Raw genomic sequence first — 24996 nt, 5'->3', positions numbered from 1 at the left:
AAGAGAGACCAGGGGGGTGAACGAGATGCCCGAGGGGAAAATGAGACAGATGGGCAACACCCCCCACCCCCATGGTCTAGAACAAGCGAAGCCAAATTTAGCACAAAGTGTCTGGTGCACTTGACTCAACGTCATGCTGAGCTACTGCCAAGGAGAAGCCCCCTCACCTTCCAGAACGTTCACCCGTTGAAAACCTGGTATTAAACAGCTTAATATATCCCATTACTGCAAGGAGGCTGTTTTCTGCTGTGAGTGATGAGAAGATTACCCAGGACGGAGAGACTAATTGCTGCCTCCATGCCTTCTTTTGGTGAGTCAGGGATCTGCTGTGTTTTCAGGAGAAAGGAAGCATCTGTCTTCTCTGGGCTTTGGCCTCCCTGAGATTTGCCCTAGGGTGGGGCTCCCCAAGATGTCCAGCTGTAACCCAGAACCCTTGTCTGTCACCTTATCTTTGGAGAGGGGCTGAAATCTAAGGTTTTGCAGTGAGAATTCCTGGATCATGTGGGGACCTAAATGAAACCATGTGTCATTGCATGGAGGGTCCCTGAGCCCCACATGATCCAAAGTGGAGTTGAGTTATTTTGCCCATCTGTTCTGCCATAGTTGCCAAAGAGTCTGTATTAGTTTCCTGTTGCTGCTGTAACAAACACTGCAAATCTGGCAACTCAAATAGTACAGATCCCTTCTCATAATGAGGACTTAGAATCTAACTGAATTAGCAGGCTGTGTCCCCTGGGAGGCTCCAGAGAACCCATCTCCACCACCTTTCCCTGCTGCTAGAGGTACCTGACTGCCATGGCTCATGGCTCTTTCCTCAGTCCCAAAGCTAGCAAGGCAGCATCTTTTGTAATCAAATCTTCCTCAAGCCCTCTTGGGAGGACCCTGGAGCTTTGCATCAAGCCCTCCTGAATGATCAGAAGAATCCCCCCATCTCAGTATCCTTCATAACTTATCAGTAGAGTCCCTTTTGTCATTGTGAGGTACCATGGCATATGCTTGGGAATTCAGACCTGGATGTCTTTGGGGGGCCGGAAGTCATTCTCACTTTAGTATGAATGAGCACAATCAATGCTTACTGTGTTTTTGTTAGAGCTAAGGGAAATTCCTCTAAAGGAAGGTATGTAAGTATTCACCTCTGAGAGAGGAAGGGATGTAGATGGTCCAAGGCTGTGGGAGGCTTCTGAGAAGGCAGAGCTCCTCTATGAAGTGTTAGCTGACATTACTGTCTACAACTTGGCATTCCTCATGATGCCAACCTTTCTAGTAAGTAGCCTCTGGGGTCCTGTGTGGCCTCCAAGTAGCAGAGATGCACCAGGCATTCATAGGTGTCCAGAGAGAGGTATGCTAACATCTTGCTGGGGTCCTGGCCCTTTTGGGTCTCTCCAGGTTCTCCTTTTCCTCCTTCCATGATTCCTGAGCTGTAGAATCCACAGGCCTGTCCTTCACTGTGGCGTCCACCTTGGGCCACAGTTGTGCTTCCTCCCTCAGCCCACTGAAGGTATTGACATTAGCCTTGAAACTGGCTTCTTTCCCTGCCTGCTCAGTACTGAAGCCAGGTGCAGCCAGGCATGGTCAGATGTGGCTTGCTCTGACCTCAGGGGCAATGCTGAGAGGCCTCAGGGGCTGGCAGCTCCAGAGTGTGGGGGACCCCAGGGGGGGCACCAGCTCAGAGCAGTCATGGAGGGACCTAGAAACACCCATCCATGGGCCTCTTAGGGTCTTGACCACAGGGTGTAGGTGTCTCAAGTCTGCTTTGGGGACTCTGCCCAGAAGACTCAGGGAGGGGCTGTCACAGTGCTCTGCAGCCCCAGGATCCCCACCCAGCATCTTCTCAGCACCCAGCTCCTTTGTGCACAGTTGAGTGGCTTATGAAGAACAGATGACAGGTGGCTCCTTTGTGCACAGTTGAGTGGCTTATGAAGAACAGATGACAGGTGCTGGGTCTCCTGCCAGCACCTTCCTGCTGTGACTCAGGCAAGGACCTGGATGGACACCCAGCCCCTCCCCACTGCCAGCTGCAGAGCTCTCACCTGTACTGTGGGGCTGTGGAGCCCAGACCCCTCCTCTAAGTTATGGAAGCCCAGCACCCCTCAGCACAGGCCCAGGGCCCATGGGAACCCCAAGGGCCATTGTGGGGGACGAGCCCCATGGAAACAACTATAGGGCACTTGCTTCACCTAGAAGGCCCCATGTGTTGGAAACAAGAGGTGTCAAGACAGGCTAGGAGGCACCTGTATGTCACCATATGATGCACCTTTAGTGCATTATATACCCTGACCCAACCTGGAGCAGCTGGCTCCTTCTCAAACCCAGAGTGTCGATCCCTTGGCTGTCACCCACCGTGAACACCTGTGAGGTTTATGGGGAAGACATACAGGTTCAAGGATCTGCATGTGGGTTTCAGGATATAAGTCCCTCCCTCAATGGGCCTCAGGGGTCCCCTTATTTCACCCAGTGCAAAGTTGATGGGTTGATTGATTTTCACTAACTCCTTCCTTTGAACTTGTTTTCTTGCCACCCGCCCCAACCCCTGAAGAAAGCACCAGAGCCTTCCCTGATCCAGTGAGGCCATGGGCAAGGCTCTGTCCTGAGTGGTGCCTCCTCTCCACCCTGTGGGTCTGGGGCAGCTGCATTGGAAACATGAGGTTGCACTGCTGCAGCTGGTGGGCAGTGGGCCAGGCTGATGGAGAGGGACAGTGACCTTGGACCCTGAGCTCCCAGTGCACCCAGACAAGACCCTCCTATTCCAGGAAGTGTTGGCCCCCACTGCTCTGTTCCCCCCACCCCCTGATCACAGCAGTTTTTTTGTTCTTGGTGCTCAGCCAGCCAAGTATCAGATAACATCTTGCTTTTACTCTGGAAGAAGAGGCCACGCCCTTCAACTGCCCTCCACACCTGAGCACTCCATCCCTGGACACCGGGCAAGGGGAGACTGCCAGGTGACTGGGTTCACCGGTCTGTCTCGACCTGGCACAGCAGGTTCAGTACTTTTCCAAAGCTTGCCTGATGCTGAGCCACTGGTGCCACTTTGGTCCCTGGTTAGGAAGGAGGCCAACAACCTCCATGCAAAATGAGAGGGCATCAGGGGCACCAGCTTGCTGGCTCTGTAGGACACCTTGACACCCACTCAGCCTCCTCAGAGCCTCCATAGGACCCTCTTTGCCCACAGGTGTAAGGGAGTGACCCAATCTTGTCACTGGCAACCCCAGAAATGTCCCAATGCATCCCCTGATCAGCAGCACATCCCCAGATGCCTCCCACAGCAGCAGAAGTAGCTCTGAGACCAGCATCCTTTTAGCCTTTGCTAGTGGCCAGGACCCTACAGCAGTTAGGCAGTGGCTACCTCAGTAGTGTGGGCCTTGAGGGCAAGTGGACCCTGCTGCTCAGTTCTCGTTTCCCCCTCCTGTCTGGTGCTCCCCTACCCCAGTTGGCCTTCTTTCCCCTCCCTTGTTTTGGTGCAGACCTTAAACAGTGAGACCCAGAGGGTCCTCAGCACCCAACAGCTTCCCTTCGAGGCCTCAACACACCTTTCCTGAGCTGTGCCCTACTGGGTAGTACAGCCTTCTCCTTCAGGTGCCACCTTGGCCAGCCTCTGCCTGGAGACCTTATCAGGACCAATTAAACTGGGCACCACCCCGAGGAGCTGACAGCCTGTGAGCAGCATCCGGGGAAGACCCAGAGCCCTGACCCCAGGCACCTGGTGGGTGTGGGATGGCTTCCTGAGGAGCTGTCTGGAGCTGATCTCAAAACCTGAATGTCATAATGTCATCCACGTTGGACCCAGCAACTCTCAGCATGAACAAAAGGAGGGTTTCACCTGGCCTTGGCAGAGGCCTCGTGCCTACCGTTCCTCCTCTGTGTGTCCAGGGAGCAGGCTGCGATGTGTGCAAAGAGCAACACATGGGCGATGTTCAAAAATGCCAAGAGAAGGTGGCAGCCCAGGGCACGGCCTCCCTCCGTCCACCTGGCAAGTATTGATGTCAGCCTTGAAACTGGCATGGTAATGAGGATGGAACTGGCCTTCTGGGAAGTGCATCTCCTTGCCAGTGACCAGCATAGGTTTGAAGGTGTCTGGAGCAGCTGTACCTGGCCTGCTAGGGCAGGACTGGCCACTGTCACTTGAGTTCAGGGAGGGGAGTGGCAGTCCTTCATCTTGACCAGTGTCGATTCCTGGTGGGTACACGTGTTGGGGCCATCACAAGACTTGCCTTGAACACAGAAGGCCCCTAGGCTGGCCTAAAAGCACTGCCCCCATCACAGGCTTGGAGAGTGCTAATGTTCAGGCAGGTTGACTGTGGAAAGGGTGTTCCAGGGTGGGGGTGGCAATGTGGGGGACTGGGATTTTCCTGGCTGTCACCAAATCCAGGGAACTGCCAAGTTGTCACCCAGTGCCATAAGGCTGAGCTTCGAGGACAGTCAGGAAGGAGTAATGGCTGAGGCTCCGTGGGTACCAGGCTGTCCTGAAGAGAAGCTGCTTATTACCACCCGCCCTGTCAGTGACTCCTAGAGGTTGGAGGTGGTCACATGGGACCACATATTCAGAGCCAGGTGGTCTAAGGAGCCTGGTGGTCAGAACTGACACCACCTCCAGGATTGCAATCTGAGGATCTATGTGTGGCCAGCTCTGGGAGTTTTCTCATCTCACCAGATGACTCCCAGCTGCACTGGGGCTGAGTGGGTGTCACTAGAGACATGGGTGACCCCCACCCAGCCATGCATCCACCTGGGTCCAGGACAGGAATTTAGTTTCAACAGCTCAATCAATGTGACATTTTCTTCAGGTTGTTCCTAAAGCCCGAAGGACCTTATGACCGTGAAGGAGGGTCTGAGGAAAGCTGGGTGCAGAAGAGACTTGGGCTAGGAAGGTTCAGCCATATCCCAGTGGCCCCAGCAACTAGCTGCAGGTAGCCCCAGGGACCAGGCCGAGGTGGATCTGCCAGACATCCTGTGCTGAGGCCCCACTTTGCTGCCCATGGTGTGGGGTCATTGAAAGGACCTGAGGGAGGCCAAGTGGATGGCACCACCCAGGAAAGTCAGCCACCAGTTTTTCCCAGCCAGGCTCTGCTGTAAGCACCAGGTCTCCATTTAAGAAAATCTTCTGTGGCTCACAGTGGTCCCTGGGGTCACATGGTGGCTGTCCCAAGTTCTTCACATCTTAACAGAGGTACGTGACTGCACCATGGGCCTATGGGTGCAACAGATCCCACCTCAGGTCAAGATTCAGAGCTGCAGCTCTTACAGAGCTCTTACAGAGCATGCAGGGTGGGCCTGGGCCAGCATGCATGTGCTGTTTGCTTTCCTGGAGTTTTGTGCATTACCGGTGGAATGCCATGATCAGGGACCAACTCTCCTCTGCAGAGGTGAGATGAAGAAAAATATGTCTCTCAGATGAGGGACATGGCCATAGCATGGGAGGCAGCTGTGGCCACGCCCTCTCTGAACATCCTGGAGCTGGGACTTCTCGCCACAGGCTGATTAGACAGATCTGAGAATGCACAGGTCTGCCTCTAACCTGGGGTGAATGCCAGCCATTGAGGAGTTATGAGGTTTTGGCTCCCCAGAGGTCTCTGCAGGAGCTGTAGCACCCCCACTTGAGCAAGGCCTTACACCATGAGCCCATTCCCTGCCCTGCCCTGTCCGTGGGATCATGGTGTGCATTGGGCTCATCTTCCTGTCTTGGCTCCTGTGTGGGCTGGAGGCTGTGTCCCTCAGAGGTTGTGAGGGTTCCTGGAGCATCAGGAAATGGGGGTCAGGATTTCTGGAGAGCGTCAGGATGCCTACAGGGGTGTCCACAGTAATAGCTTTAGCTTTGGAAGTCATGGAATCATGGGAGATCTCTGCAATGAGATTTTTTCCGCCCCTACCCCACCATTCTGACCCAGCTGGTCCAGGGTGGTCATGTTATAATCACTTATAACACACATTCCCAGGGCATTTGGGCTCCAGGACCCAGTTTAAGAAATGCGGGTTCACAGGGTATGGCCTCTTCTCCAGAGATGTGGTCAGGATGTCGCAAGTAGTGGGCAGGATCAGCAGGTGGCCAGGTTGTGGGGAGCGGTGGTCAGGATTTCAGCCAAGGAGAAGAGGGCAGCCTGTGCCCTTCCACTGCCCTCTGTGCCATATCGAAGTGGGATCTTGAGAAGTGTCCTGGGATGTCATCCAGTGATTGCCCGGATGAAAGGCAGGCAGCCTGGGGAAAGACCAAGTTGGTGGGGCAGAGGGGGAGCTGCCTGATCACTATGTTAGAAGCAGGCAGTTTGTTTGGAGTATAAACTTGTAATAACCCCTTCCTTCCTTTCTTTTATGGGATACCTGGGACCCCTTAAGGGTCTTGCTCTCTGTCATATCATGCACAAAGGGAAACTGAGGACCACAACCACCAGTAAGTGCTCCTCCTGCCCTCTTGACACAGTTCAGGGCACAACAACAAGGCTGAGGAGCTGACAGTGGTCAGAGAGGATTTGGGGTGCACTGAGAGGTTTGCTGGAGCAACATTGGAGACTCCTGGGAGAGGAGAGCATAGTCATACAGCACCCCTCACCACTTCTCTGAACCTCTGGGCCCTTCAGGAGAAAGGTTCCTGGAAGCCAAAGAGCCTGCAGGTGGCATATGGGGCCACAGTGGGGCTAGGACAGCTGCCTGCTTCTGGGATCATTGAGGAGGTGAGTGATACAGAAACAGGAACTGTTCCGGGACATCAGAAAGACGTCAGGGAAGTGCCCAGACCTTTCCTGGAGCCACAAGGCTGAGAGCCACCTGGACTTCAGGTGTTCATGTGATGTGCTCAAAAGGCCACAGGGGTGAGGGAGGAGAGTGACTAGGGCATTGGCTGAAGGATCCCTCACTGTTGGGCTCCACAAACATTGCCTCTGCTCTATCTGTGGTCTGTTCACACATACTGTGGAGGTGACATGGGGGTGACAGAGATGGAAGAAATGAGGCCCCAAAGGCTTCAGGGAGATGGAGGCTGCCCTGTTCCTCTTATCAGCTCCCTGTTCATCCTCAGCTCATGAAATGCCCATCCCTAAACAAATCTCACCGGGCACAGCATCTGTAGGGCAGAACACTTCTGCCCCCAGGCCCTTCCGCTGCATCCACACAATGCTGCCCAGTGTAGCATGTGCCAAATGCTTTTTGGGCCAGGAGCAGTGTTCTGTCCCAGGCTGCCGGAAAAAGTTGTGTAGAAGTGCTGAGGGGGAAGGAGACCAAGGAGGGAAGTCCAACAAGACACAGTGTTGTAAAAGCTGGGGGCCTGCTTGGGCCTCAGCTAGTCCTCAATGGAGGGGCAGTAGAAGCAGGTGAAGCAGGAGGAGGGCAGGCCCAAGGGCTAAATTGACATTTGTACCTGATGGAACAGCGCCAGGCCAGGGTGGGAGAGCTCGGGTGTGAGGTGGCCCTGCATCCTTTGGCTTTCGAAGGTTCGTTTGTTGGAAGCCACTTGCTTCCGCTGTCCTCAGGGCTGCTCTGCTGCTTGCATCAGACAGGGCCAAGGTGTCCCCTGCCCAGGGGCCCTGAGCCCTTCTCTACTGGCAGGGGACAGGGGCCATGGGCTAGATGCTTCAGGCACCTGGCCCAGAGCGAGGGTGAATTCTCTGCCACTGCCCCAGCCTGCGAGTGCCACTAGACAGGAGCTGTTGGGTGGGCTCTGCTTTGATGGCCAGATCTGTGCAATTGACTCAGGTAGGCAAGTCACACATCTGCCCAGGAGCTCTGAAGCTCTTTTTGTGGTGGGAAATCAAACTATCTTTTCACGGCCATTGACTGCTCTTTTTTTTTTTTTTAATTTCTTTATTTTATTTTATTTTTTTTATTGGTTGTTCACAACATTACAAAGCTCTTGACATATCATATTTCATACATTAGATTGAAGTGGGTTATGAACCCCCAATTTTACCCCAAATGCAGATTGCAGAATCACTTCGGTTACTCATCCACAATTTTACATAATGCCCTATTAGTAATTGTTGTATTCTGCTACCTTTCCTATCCCCTACTATCCCCCCTCCCTTCCCCTCCCATCTTCTCTCTCTACCCCATCTACTGTAATTCATTTCTCTCCTTGTTTATTTTCCCATTCCCCTCACAACCTCTTATATGTAATTTTGTATAGCAATGAGGGTCTCCCTTCATTTCCATGCAATTTCCCTTTTCTCTCCCTTTCCCTCCCATCTCATGTCTCTGTTTAATGTTAATCTTTTCTTCCTGCTCTTCCTCCCTGCTCTGTTCATAGTTGCTCTCATTATATCAAAGAAGACATTTGGTATTTGTTTTTTAGGGATTGGCTAGCTTCACTAAGCATAATCTGCTCTAGTGCCATCCATTTCCCTGCAAATTCTATGATTTTGTCATTTTTTATTGCTGCATAGTACTCCATTGTGTATAGATGCCACATTTTTTTTATCCATTCATCTATTGAAGGGCATCTGGGTTGGTTCCACAGTCTAGCTATTGTGAATTGTGCTGCTATGAACATCGATGTGGCAGTATCCCTGTAGCATGCTCTTTTAAGGTCTTCAGGGAATAGTCCGAGAAGGGCAATAGCAGGGTCAAATGGTGGTTCCATTCCCATCTTTCCCAGGAATCTCCAAACTGCTTTCCAAATTGGCCGCACCAATTTGCAGTCCCACCAGCAATGTACAAGTGTACCCTTTTCTCCACATCCTCGCCAGCACTTGTTGTTGTTTGACTTCATAGTGCCTGCCAATCTTACTGGAGTGAGATGGTATCTTAGGGTGGTTTTGATTTGCATTTCTCTGACTGCTAGAGATGGTGAGCATTTTTTCATGTACTTGTTGATTGATTGTATATCCTCCTCTGAGAAGTGTCTGTTCAGGTCCTTGGCCCATTTGTTGATTGGGTTATTTGTTATCTTATTGTCTAATTTTTTTAGTTCTTTGTATACTCTGGATATTAGGGCTCTATCTGAAGTGTGAGGAGTAAAAATTTGTTCCCAGGATGTAGGCTCCCTATTTACCTCTCTTATTGTTTCTCTTGCTGAGAAAAAACTTTTTAGTTTAAGTAAGTCCCATTTGTTGATTCTTGTTATTAACTCTTGTGCTATGGGTGTCCTATTAAGGAATTTGGAGCCCGACCCCACAATATGTAGATCGGAACCAACTTTTTCTTCTATCAGACGCAGAGTCTCTGATTTGATATCAAGCTCCTTGATCCATTTTGAGTTAACTTTTGTGCATGGCGAGAGAAAGGGATTCAGTTTCATTTTGTTGCATATGGATTTCCAGTTTTCCCAACACCATTTGTTGAAGATGCTATCCTTCCTCCATTGCATGCTTTTAGCCCCTTTATCAAATATAAGATAGTTGTAACTTTGTGGATTAGTCTCTGTGTCCTCTATTCTATACCATTGGTCCACCCGCCTGTTTTGGTACCAGTACCATGCTGTTTTTGTCACTATTGCTCTGTAATATAGTTTGAAATCTGGTATTGCTATACCGCCTGATTCACACTTCCTGTTTAGAATTGCTTTTGCTATTCTGAGTCTTTTATTTTTCCATATGAATTTCATGATTGCTTTATCTATTTCTACAAGAAATGCCGTTGGGATTTTGATTGGCATTGCATTAAACCTATAGAGAACTTTTGGTAATATCGCCATTTTGATGATGTTAGTTCTGCCTATCCATGAACAGGGTATATTTTTCCATCTTCTAAGATCTTCTTCTACTTCTCTCTTTAGGGTTCTATAGTTTTCATTGTATAAATCTTTCACCTCTTTTGTTAGGTTGATTCCCAAGTATTTTATTTTTTTTGAGGCTATTGTGAATGGAGTGTTTTTCCTCATTTCCGTTTCAGAAGTTTTGTCGCTGATATACAGAAATGCCTTTGATTTATGCGTGTTGATTTTATATCCTGCCACTTTGCTGAATTCATTTATTAGTTCTAGTAGTTTCTTTGTAGACCCTTTTGGGTCTTCTAGGTATAGAATCATGTCATCTGCAAATAGTGATAATTTAAGTTCTTCTTTTCCTATTTTTATGCCTTTAATTTCTTTCGTCTGTCTAATTGCTCTGGCCAGTGTTTCGAGAACTATATTGAATAGAAGTGGTGATAGAGGGCATCCCTGTCTTGTTCCGGATTTTAGAGGGAATGCCTTTAACTTTTGTCCATTCAGAATGATGGCTCTTTTCCAGTCCCTGTGTGCAGATGTGCCCAGAAAAATCAGAGGAACATGTCCCCACCCCTTTTTCCTGAGATTCTTCCAACAGCTCGGTTCTGTAGGGTGTGCGTGTGCGAGTGTTAGTGCGTGCCTGTGCCTCCTTGTTATTGTGAGCCTGCCTGTAGTGTGTGGTCAAAACTTTGCTACACAGTGTCCTGGCCCATCCCCCGGGTCCCTCACTTGGTCGGTCCCTCCCTAGACCCCAGTTGCCCATCCCAGCTCCCCCAAGGCCCTGCTGCTCTTTGATCATTAAGGGCTGGCTCCAAGGTAGCAAGCCTGGACAACTCCGAGTGGATGTCCAGCCTGCACCTGCCAGTGTGGACTACACCTTGGGTACCCATGGGGTTCTGGAGTGTACTGCATCCCAGGCCACCCAGGTGCAGGTCCTATCTTTCTCCTGCCAGGGCTGGGGCCACACTGCTGGTCAGTGGCAGAGTGAAGATGTAACTGGGGCACTGTCTGTGCTCCAGCAGAAGTGGACCTGATGCCTCTCTGCAAGCGCTGGGCATACAGGGCAGGGAGAAGGGAGGGGCTCCGTGACAGTTCCCTGAAGCTTTGCACCACTGCTGACAGGGTTGTGTTCCTGGGAATGGGTGGGAGACATCATGCAAAGAACTGAGATTCCAAAGGGCTTCCCAGAGGTGGTGGCCAGGGGAACAGCCTGAGAGCACAGAGGGAGGAAGATGGGGAGGGAGGGCAGTCAGAGGTATCAGAGGTGCCAGGGAGGCCTCAGGCAGTCCACAGAGCTTTGCTGCCTAGCATGCAGCCACTAGACATTTAGATTTGACTTAATTTAAAAAATAGAATTAAAAGCTGCCTCCTCAGTGGCTCTAGACACATTTTGAGCTCCCTATAGCCACACGTGGCCCATGGCTGCAGTGCTGTATGGTAAAGAATGAATGACAATTGCATTACAGAGGGAAGGTCGACCAGCCAGCTGCTGAGGCCACCAAGCGCTGCCTCCATGCCGGGCTGTCCCCAGGGACTGAAGCCAGCTCTGCCCACCTAGCATATGAGTGTGGTCAATGCCAGCATTTGCCACCAAAATAATTCTGCCTTCTACAACAGAGTTAATGCCAGGGCTAGGTTAGGGTTAGGGCTGGCACTCAGCACCATATCTGGGCTCAGACACTGCACACGTGAAGCTCCAGAAAACTCGCAGGGTGGAAACCTCACTTCCATCCATATCATTTCCAGTTAAAAGTGACGACAATCTAGGAGAACTGTGTTCTGGGAACGGGCTTTCCTGGGAGCCAGGGCTTCCGGGTTGAATACAAGGGCTTGGTGTTCAGCCTCAAGGGCTCCCATAGAAGCTGCCACCACAGAGCCAAGGGCTGCAACCAGTGGACTGATGAGCCTGCTGTGACCTGTAGTGCTTTTTTTTAAAAAAAAAAAATGAAATTTTAAATAAATTTCAAATCCAGGAGATTCCACAAAGTCTGGACTCAACCTCAGGAGCTTTACCCAGCAGAGGCCTCATGCTGCTGCCACCAGTGCCCCAGGCCCTATGTGCCATCTCCTCCACTCTCTTGTCTGAGAAAATACACACTGATGGCCAGGACCCCCAGCCCAGCTGGTTAGAGGAAATGTACTTTGTCCACAGTACGCTGTCTGCACTACATTGCACGGAGACTTGGTGCAAGGCCATGGACATTCCCAGCCACAGTCCTCTCCAGCAAGTACCCATAGGTTGTGTGGAATGGTTAGTTCCTGGGGTGTCACCTCCTCCACTGGTTCCTAGAAAGGCTGATGAAGAAATCCATTCTTTTGGGGCCAGTGATGTTCAGGGAACCATTAAGGACAGCTGGGGAGAGGCCCAGCTAAAGTATGGCCATCACCTGCAGCCTGGACTGGATCCTCCCTGACCAGAAGCCACAGCTCACCACAATGGGTCTCCACGGGGCCTAGCTGTGTCGGGCAGCAACCTCAGCCAGCACTGAGGTTGGGAGCCGAGAGAGGCCTGGCTGAGCTCACCTGCACATCTGGAAGGAAGGACTCAGACCAGGGAAACTGAAGGATGGGCACATGACTGGGGCAGGGTGTGGGTCTCACTGCTGGGAGCATCCAAGCCTACCCAGAATGACAGTGCCAACTTGTGAACGATGTGGGACTGGAGCAGGTTGAGACCCAGGCCATGTTTTCCAGCACCCAAGAAGGCGGCCAGCACAGATCCTAAGCTGGAATTCCCCCGACTGGATTGGCCTGAGACGTGTTTCCTGGACTGTTGGTACAGGCAGAGGCACAGTGGACCCAGATTTCATGACAACAAAGTGGCTGCTCTCTGATGGGATTTTGAGCAACAATAGGTTAACATTTCCAAATTCTTAAAGTCAAACACTTGAAAGAGCCCTATGACTTGTCCCTGTCTCCCCTGGAGTTTGTTGAACACCCCAGAACCTGAGACACTGGGGATATTCAAAGTCTACAGAGCAATGGAGGCCTTCAAAGCAGGTCTGCGTGTGGTTACTTGAGCAGGGAGAGTTTCAGTACAGTTTACAGATGGAAACTTTCCTGCCTCTGTAGGAAGCACAGACGGCTTCACCTGTAGCAGGCTGAGTGCAGCCTGCACTGTGAGCAGCTCCAGAGAGGCAGCCTGAAAGGTGGCATGACCGGCACCCTGGACAGGGGACACAGACTTGTGTCTGGGCCTGGTTCTCCTGGTTAGAATCTGCTGTCCTCCCTGGTATATGCCAGCTGGTGGATTCCCTGCTTGTCCTCCCTAAGCAGCCCTGGGAAGCCTGGGTCTCAACCACCCTCACCCTGTTCACTCCAGCCAGGCCCCTGGGCTTCTGAGAGGAAGGGCCCAGGCAGTGCTGGACCAGGAAGCCAGCATGCAGCTCCCCAGCCCTGAGCTCCTGCCAAGCCCCAAGACTGCTGTGCGTGGGGTGCACAAGAGTGGAAAGTGGAATCCCAGACAGCACTGATGCCTCTAGCTGTGCCCACAAAGGAAGGACCTGCCCCTGTGACTCAGACCAGGGTTATGATAGCGCGCACACACACACACACACACACACACACACACACACACAGCAAGCACCAGCCTTACTGAGTGACCAAACAGACAGACCAATGGGACCCTCCAAAGGAGCTCTGGGCTGTCTGGGATCTATCACTAGCACTACAGGTCCCTGCCCCTCTATGGCCTCATCATCTCCATCTATAAAGTGGGAGAGTTGTAGTCCAGAGCTTCCTCTGTCACAGATATACTCCCCATGAGCAGCAAGGACCCAAGGGAGCCAGGTCTCTCATGGTAGCTGCCCTCTAGCTCTTCCCTTGGCAGGGCATCCACCTGCCCATAACTCAGGGACACTGCACTTGTCTGCCTACTACGGCCAGGCAGGCCTTCAACAGGGCAGTTGGCCACTTGGTACTAAGAAGCCAGGCTCAAAGTCAGAATGGATAGGCACTGGGCATGACATCTCATATCCTATCTGGCTGTTCCCTGAATTTAAAGAGAGAGGCCCAGCACAGTCTGTCCCTTGTCCAAGGCCACCCAAGCAGCAGTAAAGTCCGGAAACCAACCTCCAGCATGCCAGCGGGGAAGCCAGGGCTCCGGGGAAGAGCTGCTGGCCGGCATCCACTGCAGGTGAGGGGCCAGGACCCTGCCAGAGCAGCTGGTGGCCCAGCTTTGGGATATCACAGGTGGTGCCTTATTGCTCCAGTGTTTCTGTCTGCGTACCAGCCAGGGAGGGCAGCAGGAATGATGTGGCTCCTCTTTGCTGGCACTGGGGAAAGTTTTGTGAAGGATTTTCCTTTGGAACTGAGGCTGGGAAACGGCTGCATTTAAGGCTTTAAACCAAGACTTCTCAGGACTGCAGGTCAGGATGATATGCTGGGCAGAAAGTGGGCTCCACAGTCTGTGTAGGGCTGAGACCATGGGTCAGACACACTGGCTACAGGCCTTTACAATGGGAATGCGCAAGGGGACTTCCAGGGGCCCTGTTTCCCAAACTTTAACTTCTCTGATTGAGGACCCTGAGTGCTGGGACATCCAGGCTGGACATTCCTTGAGACACACACGTGGAAATGCTGACTTAGCCCTGGACGTATAAGCGAGACTTTTCCAAGAGAACTGTGGGCAAGAATGGAGGGCCCAAAGTCAAGAACAGGAAACAGGAGGGCATTACCCCTGGACGGGACAGTGGAGAAATTGAAATCCAGGCCCCAGTGCTATATGCCCCTGTGGGACAGAAAACCACACAAAGGAGACCTATGAAGGCTGCCCAGCCTCCCTTTTAGAGGTAACAGTGATCCAGGAGGGCATATCTTCAGACAGACTGTCCCCCAACCTCAACTCAAGCCCACGCCCTGGAGAGGTGTGTGTCTGGCCCTCTCTCTGCAGCAGGGCCGCTCAGAGGCATTGCTTAACCAAGAAGCCATTTGGCAGGAGGTGGGCTCCCAGGGGAGCTGGTTTGGGGAGTACCAACCTCATGGTGCAATGCTCCTGTCCACCCCGGGGCAAGCGCTCCATCTGTCCACAGCTGCTCCTGAGTTACTAACCAGGGTTGGGAGGAGGTGCCCAGCCTCCCAGGCAGAATTTCCACCTGCAGCCCAGGCTGCAGAGGGTAGTGAAGCAGGTAGCAGCTAGGCAACGGTGAGGTCTAAGCACTTATTACCCTTAAGTATACGTATTTAATGGTAAGTTTGCATCATTTAATTTTCAACAGTGACTCTGTGACAACGGGTTAGCAAAATCATCATATGTTTAAATCAGCTCTGGAAAACTGACATAGTGTGTCCAGCATACAGCCAGGGGTTTTATCAGTGACAAACCCTTTCTGTTCTCCCCATTTTTCTCCAGGCAAACCAGGGAGCAGGAGACGCCCCCCGACTTTTTTTATTTCTCTGACTACGAGCGGCACAATGCGGAGATCGCTGCCTTCCACCTGGACAGGTGAGCCCCCTCCTCCACAGAGCAGCCACTCCCACCTGCACAAGGGAGCCCCCTCCTCTGAGAGCCAGGCACCCATCAAGCACAGGTCTGGTAGTGGCCGAGAAGGCACAGGCCTGGCCTCTGGGGTCCACAGTGTATTGTCACTGTCATTTCCCTGTGGCGGTCTCTGCAGTCTGTATTCAGAGCACCCTACTAGAATTGGTTCTTTTAACTCTCATGATGCCTGAGTGGGGGGGGGGGGGCAGACCTTCACACCCCAATTCCACAGACCAGAAAACTGAGGCCCTGAGAGAAATACATACTCAGAGATGGGCCCTTCCACTGTGGCTCATCACCTAGGTAGGTGCCTCCTGTGTGCCCAGCAAGGAGCATCCAGAGGAATGGTAGGTTTGGGGTCTCAGAGAACCCAGGAAAAAGAAAAGCAGGAAAGAAGAGAGGAAGAAGTATTAGAGCTGTGAATTTTAATGTGGCTGATCACAGGGTGGGACTTCTCTGAGGGGAAAAAAGACTACTTGAAGAAAGTGGTGCCCACAGCAAAACGAGTTGAGGCCTGGTCCCTGCTTCCTGAGGGGCAGCTCTGACCTGCAGGATGCAGCTCATTTTCAGGTTCCACCTGGCTACAGAGAGGTGGAGGCCACGCACAGGAGCCCCCATGGGATGGTCAGTGTCTGCCCTCAAGGGGCAGCCCACAGTCTGACCCTGGGGTCAGGTTCAAGGGATCTGGAGGTCAGAGAGCACCCATCAGGCAGCAGCAGAAAGGAACTTCTGCGTCTGGAACCTCCTGGCTGCTCTGCAGGGCCTTAGGTGGATAGTAGTGTCACCCCACCACCATCCCCAACCCCCGCAGCTGGCTGAATGCAGAGTCTGGGCCCCACCCCACACCCAGAGACCAGGATCTGCATTTTAACAGAATCGGGTGATCCATGTATGATCACAAACCTTGTGTGGTGACTGCAGAAATCTCTAGAAGTTAGATTTCCAACCATTGCATTTTCCCAGAACAGCCCAACCTGAGAGAAAGCCTTTCTGTGGAAAGAAACATGGGGGCTCCCAAGCCGTGAGGTTGCTCTCTAGAAAACATGGACCCCAGTCGACGTGCTTATAAGACAGGGCAGCAGAGCCCAGGGTATGCTTGCCTGTGGGAGGTGGTGCATGCTGCCACACACAGCCAGCCTGACCCTGGGTCCCGGGTATGCAACCTGTCCCTCCACGCCCGGCCACTTCTGCAGAGGATGTCTATGCAGCTATCGTAAGTCCTGTGTCAGCAAGAAACATTTGCATCCGGCATCTCCATTTAATTAAGCAAGTGGCAGTGCGTGCCGTGGAGCTCAGAAAGAGTTCCATTAAGAATGGTTCATGTAATTTAATTTAGTTTTAAATTTAGCCCTAGAATGAGGGCATGTTTTAGTTATCCAGGTGCCTGGCAGGGCTGAGGCAAATGCACAAGGACTCGTCCTTCCAGGGTGTGTTCGGCCTGTTGCCGATGGTGCCAGGCAGAGCCACGGCCCAAAGCCAGATTTGAGCGAGGGCCAGGAGAGGCCTGGTTCATCATCAGCCACTGCCTGGGCTGCCAGGAATCCACCACAGAGAGTGAAGACTTTTTTTTTCTCCATCCTTCTCTTGCCAGGATCCTGGACTTCCGCAGAGTTCCTCCTGTGGCCGGCAGGATGGTCAACATGACCAAAGAAATCCGGGATGTCACTCGAGACAAGAAGCTGTGGAGGACTTTCTTTGTCTCTCCAGGTAGCTATGCACGGCCCTTCATGGGGCTCCCAACAGGTGGCGCCCTTGGTAGCCTCTAGAGAGGGGTCATGCAAAGGCTACTCCTCTAGGCAGCTTTTACTTGGAGAGGGCTGGGTGCCCCTAGCCCCTGGTCCATCTATTGATCCATCCACAAGGCTCCAGGAACCAGAGTTGGGGGTCTTCCTCACTCACGTGCCCTGTGCTAGGCAGGAGGGTTATTTTTACCTCTGTTCACTGTTGGGTTTAGAAGGCAAAGGAGCTCCCTCTCGGATATGCTTAGTCTCTCCTAGTGGCCTTGTCCTCCCTCCTCCCAGACACTCTCCAGCAATATCCACACCTGGAGACAGGCCAGCAGCCCCTTCCCTTAAGGAAGCAACTAGTGAGAGCAGCAGCTCCCCCTATCTGTGCCCCTGGAGGTGGCACAGGTGCTGGACTCTTGGGTGCATCACAGAGATCCTCAGCTCATAGAAGCCCTGACACTTTGCTTGTGAACCCCAAGTGTGCACTGATCACACCCACTCACTCCTGGGCCCTGTTGCTTTAGACCTGGTGACTGGGGCTCCGCTGACCTCACTGTCTGAGCTCTTCCTTGCACCGGGCCCCTGCTGAGCTGCTTCCTACCAATTCTTCTGTGCCTGCTGAGCTCTGGGGAGCCCCCCCCCCCCCGCTTCCGCTCCATTCTTGATGGTGCCCAGTGGTTCCTGCGATGCCAGCAAAGCGGAATGAAGTGGTGGGTGTGTGAACTAGGCCGGCTGGAGATGCTCACACCGCAGGAGGGCCCCAGCCACATGCCCAGCTCCATAATTCGTGCACATAAATCCAATTAAGGGCCTCGATTAGCTGTGTCCTAAGACTTGCTGGCACATAAAAGCCAGACCCGAAAGCTCGTTTCCTGATCTGTCTCAGATCAACGTGCATGGCTGGCCCCGTCTCCTAACTGCATTGGTGAGCTTGTCAGAAGCGAGGCCGGGAATCCATATCCATACGTTAGCTGAGCTTGTTCTTGTCCTCCAGCACACATCTGCACGCTCATCTGCTCTCCTCCTCTCAGAGCCTCCTAATGAGAGAAAAATAGGACAGAAATTCCCAAAGGGCAGAGAAGAATGCTCCCCACTCCCCCGGCCCTCTACCAGCCCCTCCTGACAGAATCAAAGGACCCAATGAGAGCCTATGTGTTGGCGGGGTCTTTGGGGTGGGTTGTGCTTAAGCCGCCCCAGAGATGGGAGGGTGTCACTCACAGGCAGCTCTCTGTACATGGTGCTGTAAGAAGGGGCCTTCTCTTAGGATTTCCTGCAGGGACCTAAGCTCTGAAGTCCCGGCCCCCCTCAGCCTCAGAGATTGGCAGCTGACCCTGAGGTTGGCCATGATGTTACTCCTCCATCAAGACACCAACACCACCACTGCCAGCCCCACCTCCTGCCCCACTGCCCACGGGGACACCACCCTGTGGTCCGGGCATGCACACCCTACAGAGACACCACACAGCCCTCTGGCCATGCACACCTGGGAGCTTTGCTACTGGGCAGAAACCAGCAGCACTCAGACCTGTGAGTCTTCTTCATTGTTTTTTTTTTTCTTTATTTTGACTTTTGCAGTGACATTTTTCAAAGATTCAAAATATTAAGAGAATAACACCCCCCAGGCTTCGGTGCCCACCACCAGGTGAGCAGTTACCAACATTCTTAGACCCAATGCCCTGCATTTCAGCAAGACCTCCTTCCAGGCTCTCAGTTCAGGACAAAGAATGACACAGGTCCAGGGGTAGAGAGGGAGGGCTCCAACTCCCCAGCACCTGGAACACAGGTAGATAATGTCATGAGTCCCGCTGCCCAGCAGGTGCAGGCTCAGCCTCAGGGATGTGGGCAGAGGACAGTCCAGCACCCCACAGCACCGGACCCCAGCTGACAGTGCTAACAGCACTCCCATGGAGGGCTGCTTCTCCTGGTGGCATGGGCAGGTGGGACAAGTCCACTACATGAGGCAGGACTATGCTTTCTAGCTGTCACCCAGCAGTGCTGGGCCATCTCTGGGTGAGCAGGCAGGGAGGGTCTAGGTGACAGGCACAGCAGATAAAGGGCTAAGAGCAGTGCAGCTCCTCCCCAGCTCCAAAGACGGGACTATGTGGTAGGTTGTCCTTGTCCTGCTTTTAGTTTTATTGAGGTGCGTTGGCCTATGGTGATAGGTACAGAGCATTTAGCCAGCTAAACTTGGAGGCTCTGAACGCCAATGCTGTGGCGCCCTCTACTATCTGCACAGGACCTCACGTCCAGGCCCCCTGAGCTGCCTTGCATGTCCCCGGGGGCAGCCACCCCCTGTGGTGTGAAGCACCTGGAGGCTCCATTCATAGCTTTTGCTTCTGTTCCATCACCATTCTGACTCCAAGGTTCACCCACGTTATTTGCATCTCTGGAGATTGTTCCATCTGTGTGGAGGACTGTGCCTTGGGGAGATGTGTACATTCTGCTTGTCCATTCACCTGTCCACAGGCATCAGATGGACCTACTTAAGTAACAAGCAGAGGAACTGGGGTTTGAGGATATAGGAAAGGGGAAGCTAGAGGTTTCCATGCTGGGCATCACTTCCCCGCTGATGGGCAGCAGGTGGGGTGTGGGGTGCAGCAACCCAAATGGCTCCCAAGGATGAAGCCACCGAAGCTGCTGAAGCCACCCACTCCAGAATTTTCAGTACCAATGGATTTAGGTCATTATCTAAGAGAGAAGGACTGTGGATTTTTGTTTGTTTGTTTTTAAACAAAAGCCTGAGCCACTTCTTAACCTAAACAGATAAATCAAGATCTTACCACTTCCCTCTTTGGTTAGTGTTTGGTCCCCCTCCTGGCCCTCAGCAGGGAACTATCCATTCTGAGTCCCAGGAGCTCCCCACAGAGGCTGCTGGTGACACTGCTTAAATCCCTCCTTTAAATGCCTCGCCAGGGTTACCGGGGACCAGGGACTCCACAGCAGACATCTGCCCTGGCTTTTTTTTTTTTTTTTTTTTTTTTTTTTTTTTTGGCTTTCAATGACATTTTCTGCCAGCTGCAGATTCACCCAGGATACTCCAGGAGCTCCCTGATGGCCCCAGGCCCCAGTGGCTCATTGCACATGGACAATGCGCTCTCAAACTCTACGCCACTTCAGAGTGCAGCCCCCCGGGATCCCACCCACTCCTGCGCCATGTGCTGCTCTCAGCGTGATTCTTCCCAGAGCCTTTGGGAACGTGTGGCTTCCTCTGGAGCAGTGGGGTCTGGGAGCCAGCCTTGACCTCATTTTAGAAAACAAAATCTGCTCAGAGTCATCAGTATCATTCTGCTTTGCTTGCACTTCCCGACCCACCCGATGCCAAAATTGTCATCACTGCTTCACTAGGAGCCAAGTCTCCCGGGGCAGAGGTCTGCCTCTGGGTTTGGTCAAGAAAGAGAAGACCTCAAGTGGCCAGGAGGAAAGTCTAGACATAGAGGAACAATAGTGGCCCTCAAGTCCCAGGGTCACTGCAGGAAGGAAGCGGGCTACAGCCCTTGGTGAGCCCAGGCATGGTGGGGTCTGTGGAAGTCGCATTCAGAGAGGGCAGTTACCACACAGTTATCAGAGTGCCTGATACCACACAGCTGTGGGCAGCACCAGGTTACAGCCCAAGACTCTAAAGCTCCATATGCTCAAGGAACATGTTCCCTGGCCTTTTCTGTAAATTTCTGCAAGGTGGATGCTTCTGTGTGGCCTCCCCCATGCAGGATACAGGTCATGGGCAGCTCTCAAAGCCCCCAACTCCTTGGGGCTTTGCAAAGCATAGAGATTTTACCCAGGATTAAATTGGCCCTTTTTCTTCCAGACTGGCCTGAGTTTGCCCAGATGGTCATCAAGACTGTCCACACAGTCCCATTCAAATACACACTGAGGAAGAATGGGGCTTCCAACATGGGTCTTCTGCCAGCAGCTAGAGGGTCATCCCTGTGATAGGCATGTCCACTGCCCTGTGCAACGTTGTGGTCCTCATTCCAGGATGGGTGGTCATGTCACCTCCTGCATGGTGACCCACATCCTCCTGAATCAACCTCCATCCCTCAGACAGGCCCATCCTGGACCTTGCACATGCAGGCTAGGACTTTCTGGATTCATGAGGAGGGCTGTGTGCTCCTGGCCCCAGGTCAGGACCAGGCCCTGGGAGCCCATGGCCACTGTCCACTATTGGAGGGGCCCTAGCCTTTCCCTAGCTCTCTGTCTACTGGAGCTACTAAGTAAAAAGTATGCCCACTTACCCCTCAACATGGGGCAGTCCTCTCTGCTGCATGGTCACCTTCTCTGGACTTCACATAGCTGCCTTATATGATCCTTCTCCCAGGCTACGGGCACAGCTTGACCCTCACACGCAGGTGAAGAGCTGAGCAGAGATGTGTGCTGCTTCACCCAGGTCATGCAACTGGAAGGAACCCTGACTTTCAGAGCCCCAACCCCACCCTAGATGCCCTTTAGAGCTGGTGAGGAGGGATCCTTGCCCTCTTAAGGTGATACTGTCTAGAACTGGCTTAGGAGGATGTAGCTGTCCACATGATCAACTTTCATGGCACCCTGAAAATGGATTGACTTGTGTCAGCAGCCAGAACTATGCAGCTGACCCCCCAAGACGGACCTATGGTAATTATCCAGCTTTGTTGCTGTGGTGGAGGCCAGGAAGGGGAGAGGCAGGGGGCAGCTCATGGGGAGGCCAGCAGCTGGGACATCCTGTGTTCCTAGGGCTGTAGCTGTGCCAGCACCCTCCCCTCTCTCCATCCGCCCCCCTGTGACCCTCACTGGCCACTCTCTTGACCCTGTGAGTGGGAAGGAACAGGGAGCCAGGCAGGGCCCCTCCTGCTCCACCAGAGGCTTCCTCCCTGTCTCCACAACCCGATGCATGTGCAGGTTTCTCCACCAAACAAGTCAGAGCATGAAAACACAGATTCACTCAGTAAACAAATACAAGCATAGAGTAGACCATCCATAGGCTATGATCAGCATGCGGCCATCCCAGAGCTCCCAGTAGGAGTACTGTAAACCACGACAGCAAAGAGCTTGGAGTTTTTAAACTTTTAATTGAGGTATAATTCATATGTCATAAAACTCACCATTTCAAGGTGCATGATTCAGTGGTTTTAGTACATTCACTATATTGTGCAAACCCAGAACTTTTCCCCCACCCCAGAAAGACCCCAGAGCCTGCCCCAGCACTCAAGATGCCCCTGAGCCCATGCATGTGGCCTCCCCTGCCTGGCTTCTCTCACTGGGCAAGATGTTGTCATGGCTCGTCTGCAGTGCAGGCTCTCAGCACTCTGTTCCCTTCCAGGGATGGATGATACTTGGTTGTGTGAAAATCCTGTGTCTTGTTTAGCCATTGGTCAGCTGGTGGCTTTGGGGCTTGGTTCCTTCTGTGAGCAGCGCTGCTGTGAGCACATTCAAGCAAAGGGTGGGAATATATTTCATCTTTCTTAGGTAGGTGCCTGCAGGTGGGGCCGCTGAGTCACATGCTAGCTCCTGTTTAACAAGCACCTGTGCACATCACTACCCCCAGCAGGGCACTGTGGTTCCAGTGTTCTGCATCCTCGTCAACCCTTGCAATGATCAAGACCGTTCTCGTTGGTGTGAGGTGCTTTCTCTTTGTGGATTCGATTTGCATTTCTCCGATGACCACTGAGGAGCATCTTTTCATGAGCTCATTGGCCACTTGTATATCTTCTGTGGAAAAGGATCCATTCAAGTTCTTTGCCCATGTATTAATTGTATTCTTTTTATTATTGAATCATACAAGTCCTTGACATACACTAAGCACTACATCCCCGTGAGCTTTGGGATTTGCAAAGATTCTCCCATTTTTGTGGATTCTCTCTTTCTTCATGGTACAAATCATTCTGGGGACTACTGAACAGAGACTCTGTAGTTTCCATAGACTGCAGCCCCTGGATTCTGGGGTGAGGAGAAGCCAGCCAGCTCCGGCCTCAGACTCCAGTGCTGTGGGGCCTAGGAGCCCACTGTAGTGTTGACTCATGGCCTGGGGCTGGAGGTGATCACTGAGGCCATGTGAGCTTGAGAGTGAGTCCTGCCCTTAAGAAGCTCCAGACAGAGCCCTGAAAGGCCAGGGGTGGCACATGGGGACAGCTGTAAGTGATGGGGTCTGTCTCTCCCACCAGCCAACAACATCTGCTTCTACGGGGAGTGCTCCTACTACTGCTCCACAGAGCACGCACTGTGTGGGAGGCCAGACCAGATAGAGGGCTCCCTGGCAGCCTTCCTGCCAGACCTGTCCCTGGCCAAGAGGAAGACCTGGCGCAACCCCTGGCGACGCTCCTACCACAAGCGCAAGAAAGCAGAGTGAGTGCGGTGCTGGGCCCCGGGCACCTGGGATGACTTTGTCCACTCTGCGACTAGGACACCAGGTCTGGGAGGGCTTTGGGTTCTCATGACATGGGACAGGAGGGGGGGCAGGGCCAGCCATGAATCCAACCCTGTGTAGCATGTACGATGCACAGTGGGCTAGGTGATTGGGAAGGGCCCTGACCTGAGATTTAGAAGCCCCCGAGGCACTGGCCTTACCGCTGGGTCCTTCAAAACATGACTTAGTATTTGCGCTTGGTCCTTGCTTCCAATTCCTCTTGTTCCTTATGCAGAAGAAACACGTCCTACTCTCTCAGCCAAGGTATCCTGATAAGTGCAATGTCCAGGCACTGTTTCTGAAACAGTGAATCTCCACTGTTTGATAGAGTTTGATAGTAGCTTCAGGCCTGGCGGGGGCCTCCACCTGGAGCATGATCAACTCCCAGCCCCATAATCCTATTAATGCAACCTCATAGCCCACAGCCAAGGCATAGTCTCTCTGTAGGCACTTGGCCCACATCCCAGGCACTCTTTGCCCAGAGTGGCCCCACTGGCTTGTGCTGTTCTGAGCCCTGCAGCCCCCAGAATTTTCCCTCGGCCTCCCTATCCATGGAGGAGTTCCCCTCACCCTGGCTCTCCTGCAGGTGGGAAGTTGACCCCGACTACTGTGAGGAGGTGAAACAGACTCCGCCCTACGACAGCGGCCACCGCATCCTGGACATCATGGATATGACCATCTTTGATTTCCTCATGGGTATGTCCCGTGGGATGTGCTGGCCACTGGGTATGTGGGGCCCAGGTCCACCTGTGCCAACCCAGAGCTCCCAGTGGACCTGCCTGGCACCATACTAGTTACGGTTCTGCGGGGTTGTGGCCCTAGAGGCCGTACTTGGGGTGGACAGGAGGCGCCTCTCTCAGCAGGCCGGAGACCTCTGAGCACCTGTGCTTATCCCCGCAGGGAATATGGACCGCCACCACTACGAGACTTTCGAGAAGTTTGGAAACGAGACATTCATCATCCACCTGGACAACGGAAGAGGGTGGGTCCCCTCATGTCTAAGAGCCCAACAGGCTGGCCACCTCTGCCCTGTGGGTGGCCTAGCCCAGAGCAGGAAGAAGCAGGCCTTGGTGAACAGGGGCGTCCCAAGACCCATCCCTGTGTGAAATACAGGCCTCCATTCAGAGGCAACAGGGTCCCCGTCACAGGGAGGGATGGCAGTTGGCCTTGACAGGTGCTGGGTTTATGACAGTAACCCTGGGAGGTGTGTCCCATTGTCCCCTTCTGTTGCCCTAGGAATATAGGCCCAGACAGGCTCTATCTGGGAGAGAGTGGCCCCCAGTTAGCAAGGCAGGAGGATATCCATTCCAAAAAGGCTGCCCAGCCTGTGCAGCCCACTAAGGACCTGACGGTTGTGCTCTCTCATGGCAGGTTTGGGAAATATGCGCACGACGAGCTTTCCATCCTGGTACCTCTACAGCAGTGCTGCAGGTAGGGCCCAGGCCTTCCCTGGAGGCGCAGGCCCAGATCTCCCCACTTCCCTGCGTGACACAGGAGACAGGCGTCCATACCTGGTGGCAGCCCCTAGCCACACCATGGCCATCAGCTCTCTGCCTACCCATCCACAACCCCAAGCTCCAGGGACCCCCATAAGGACCTAGGCTGGCTCCTGTCACCACAGCCCTGTGAAGCTGCCAAGCCCCAGAGCAGACACTAGCTTAGAACCAAGGACCCTGCACCCCAGCAGCAGCTACCAGACCGTCCCCCTGCCCCTCCCACAGTTGGGGACACGGGCTTACGGGGCCAAGTGGTTTGTGCTTCTCTCAGAAGACATCTCAGAATCCAC

General features: G+C 52.9%; 1 protein-coding gene across 1 annotated transcript in view; it reads left to right on the top strand.

The window, feature by feature from the left end:
* FAM20C (FAM20C golgi associated secretory pathway kinase) overlaps positions 1-24996 on the top strand; it is a 57440-nt gene that overhangs the window by 28608 nt on the left and 3836 nt on the right. The window contains exons 4-9 of the mRNA XM_081297172.1: positions 14979-15071; positions 16699-16814; positions 22969-23149; positions 23797-23906; positions 24111-24192; positions 24582-24641. Of these exons, the coding sequence (XP_081153298.1) occupies positions 14979-15071; positions 16699-16814; positions 22969-23149; positions 23797-23906; positions 24111-24192; positions 24582-24641 (642 nt within the window). The remainder of the gene's footprint in view (positions 1-14978; positions 15072-16698; positions 16815-22968; positions 23150-23796; positions 23907-24110; positions 24193-24581; positions 24642-24996) is intronic.

The sequence above is a fragment of the Spermophilus citellus genome (genome assembly GCF_964194105.1).
Source record: "Spermophilus citellus genome assembly, chromosome: 6".
Lineage (NCBI taxonomy): Eukaryota > Metazoa > Chordata > Mammalia > Rodentia > Sciuridae > Spermophilus > Spermophilus citellus.
Note: the sequence above shows the minus strand (reverse complement) of the source record. Positions and strands in the feature narration are given on the sequence as shown.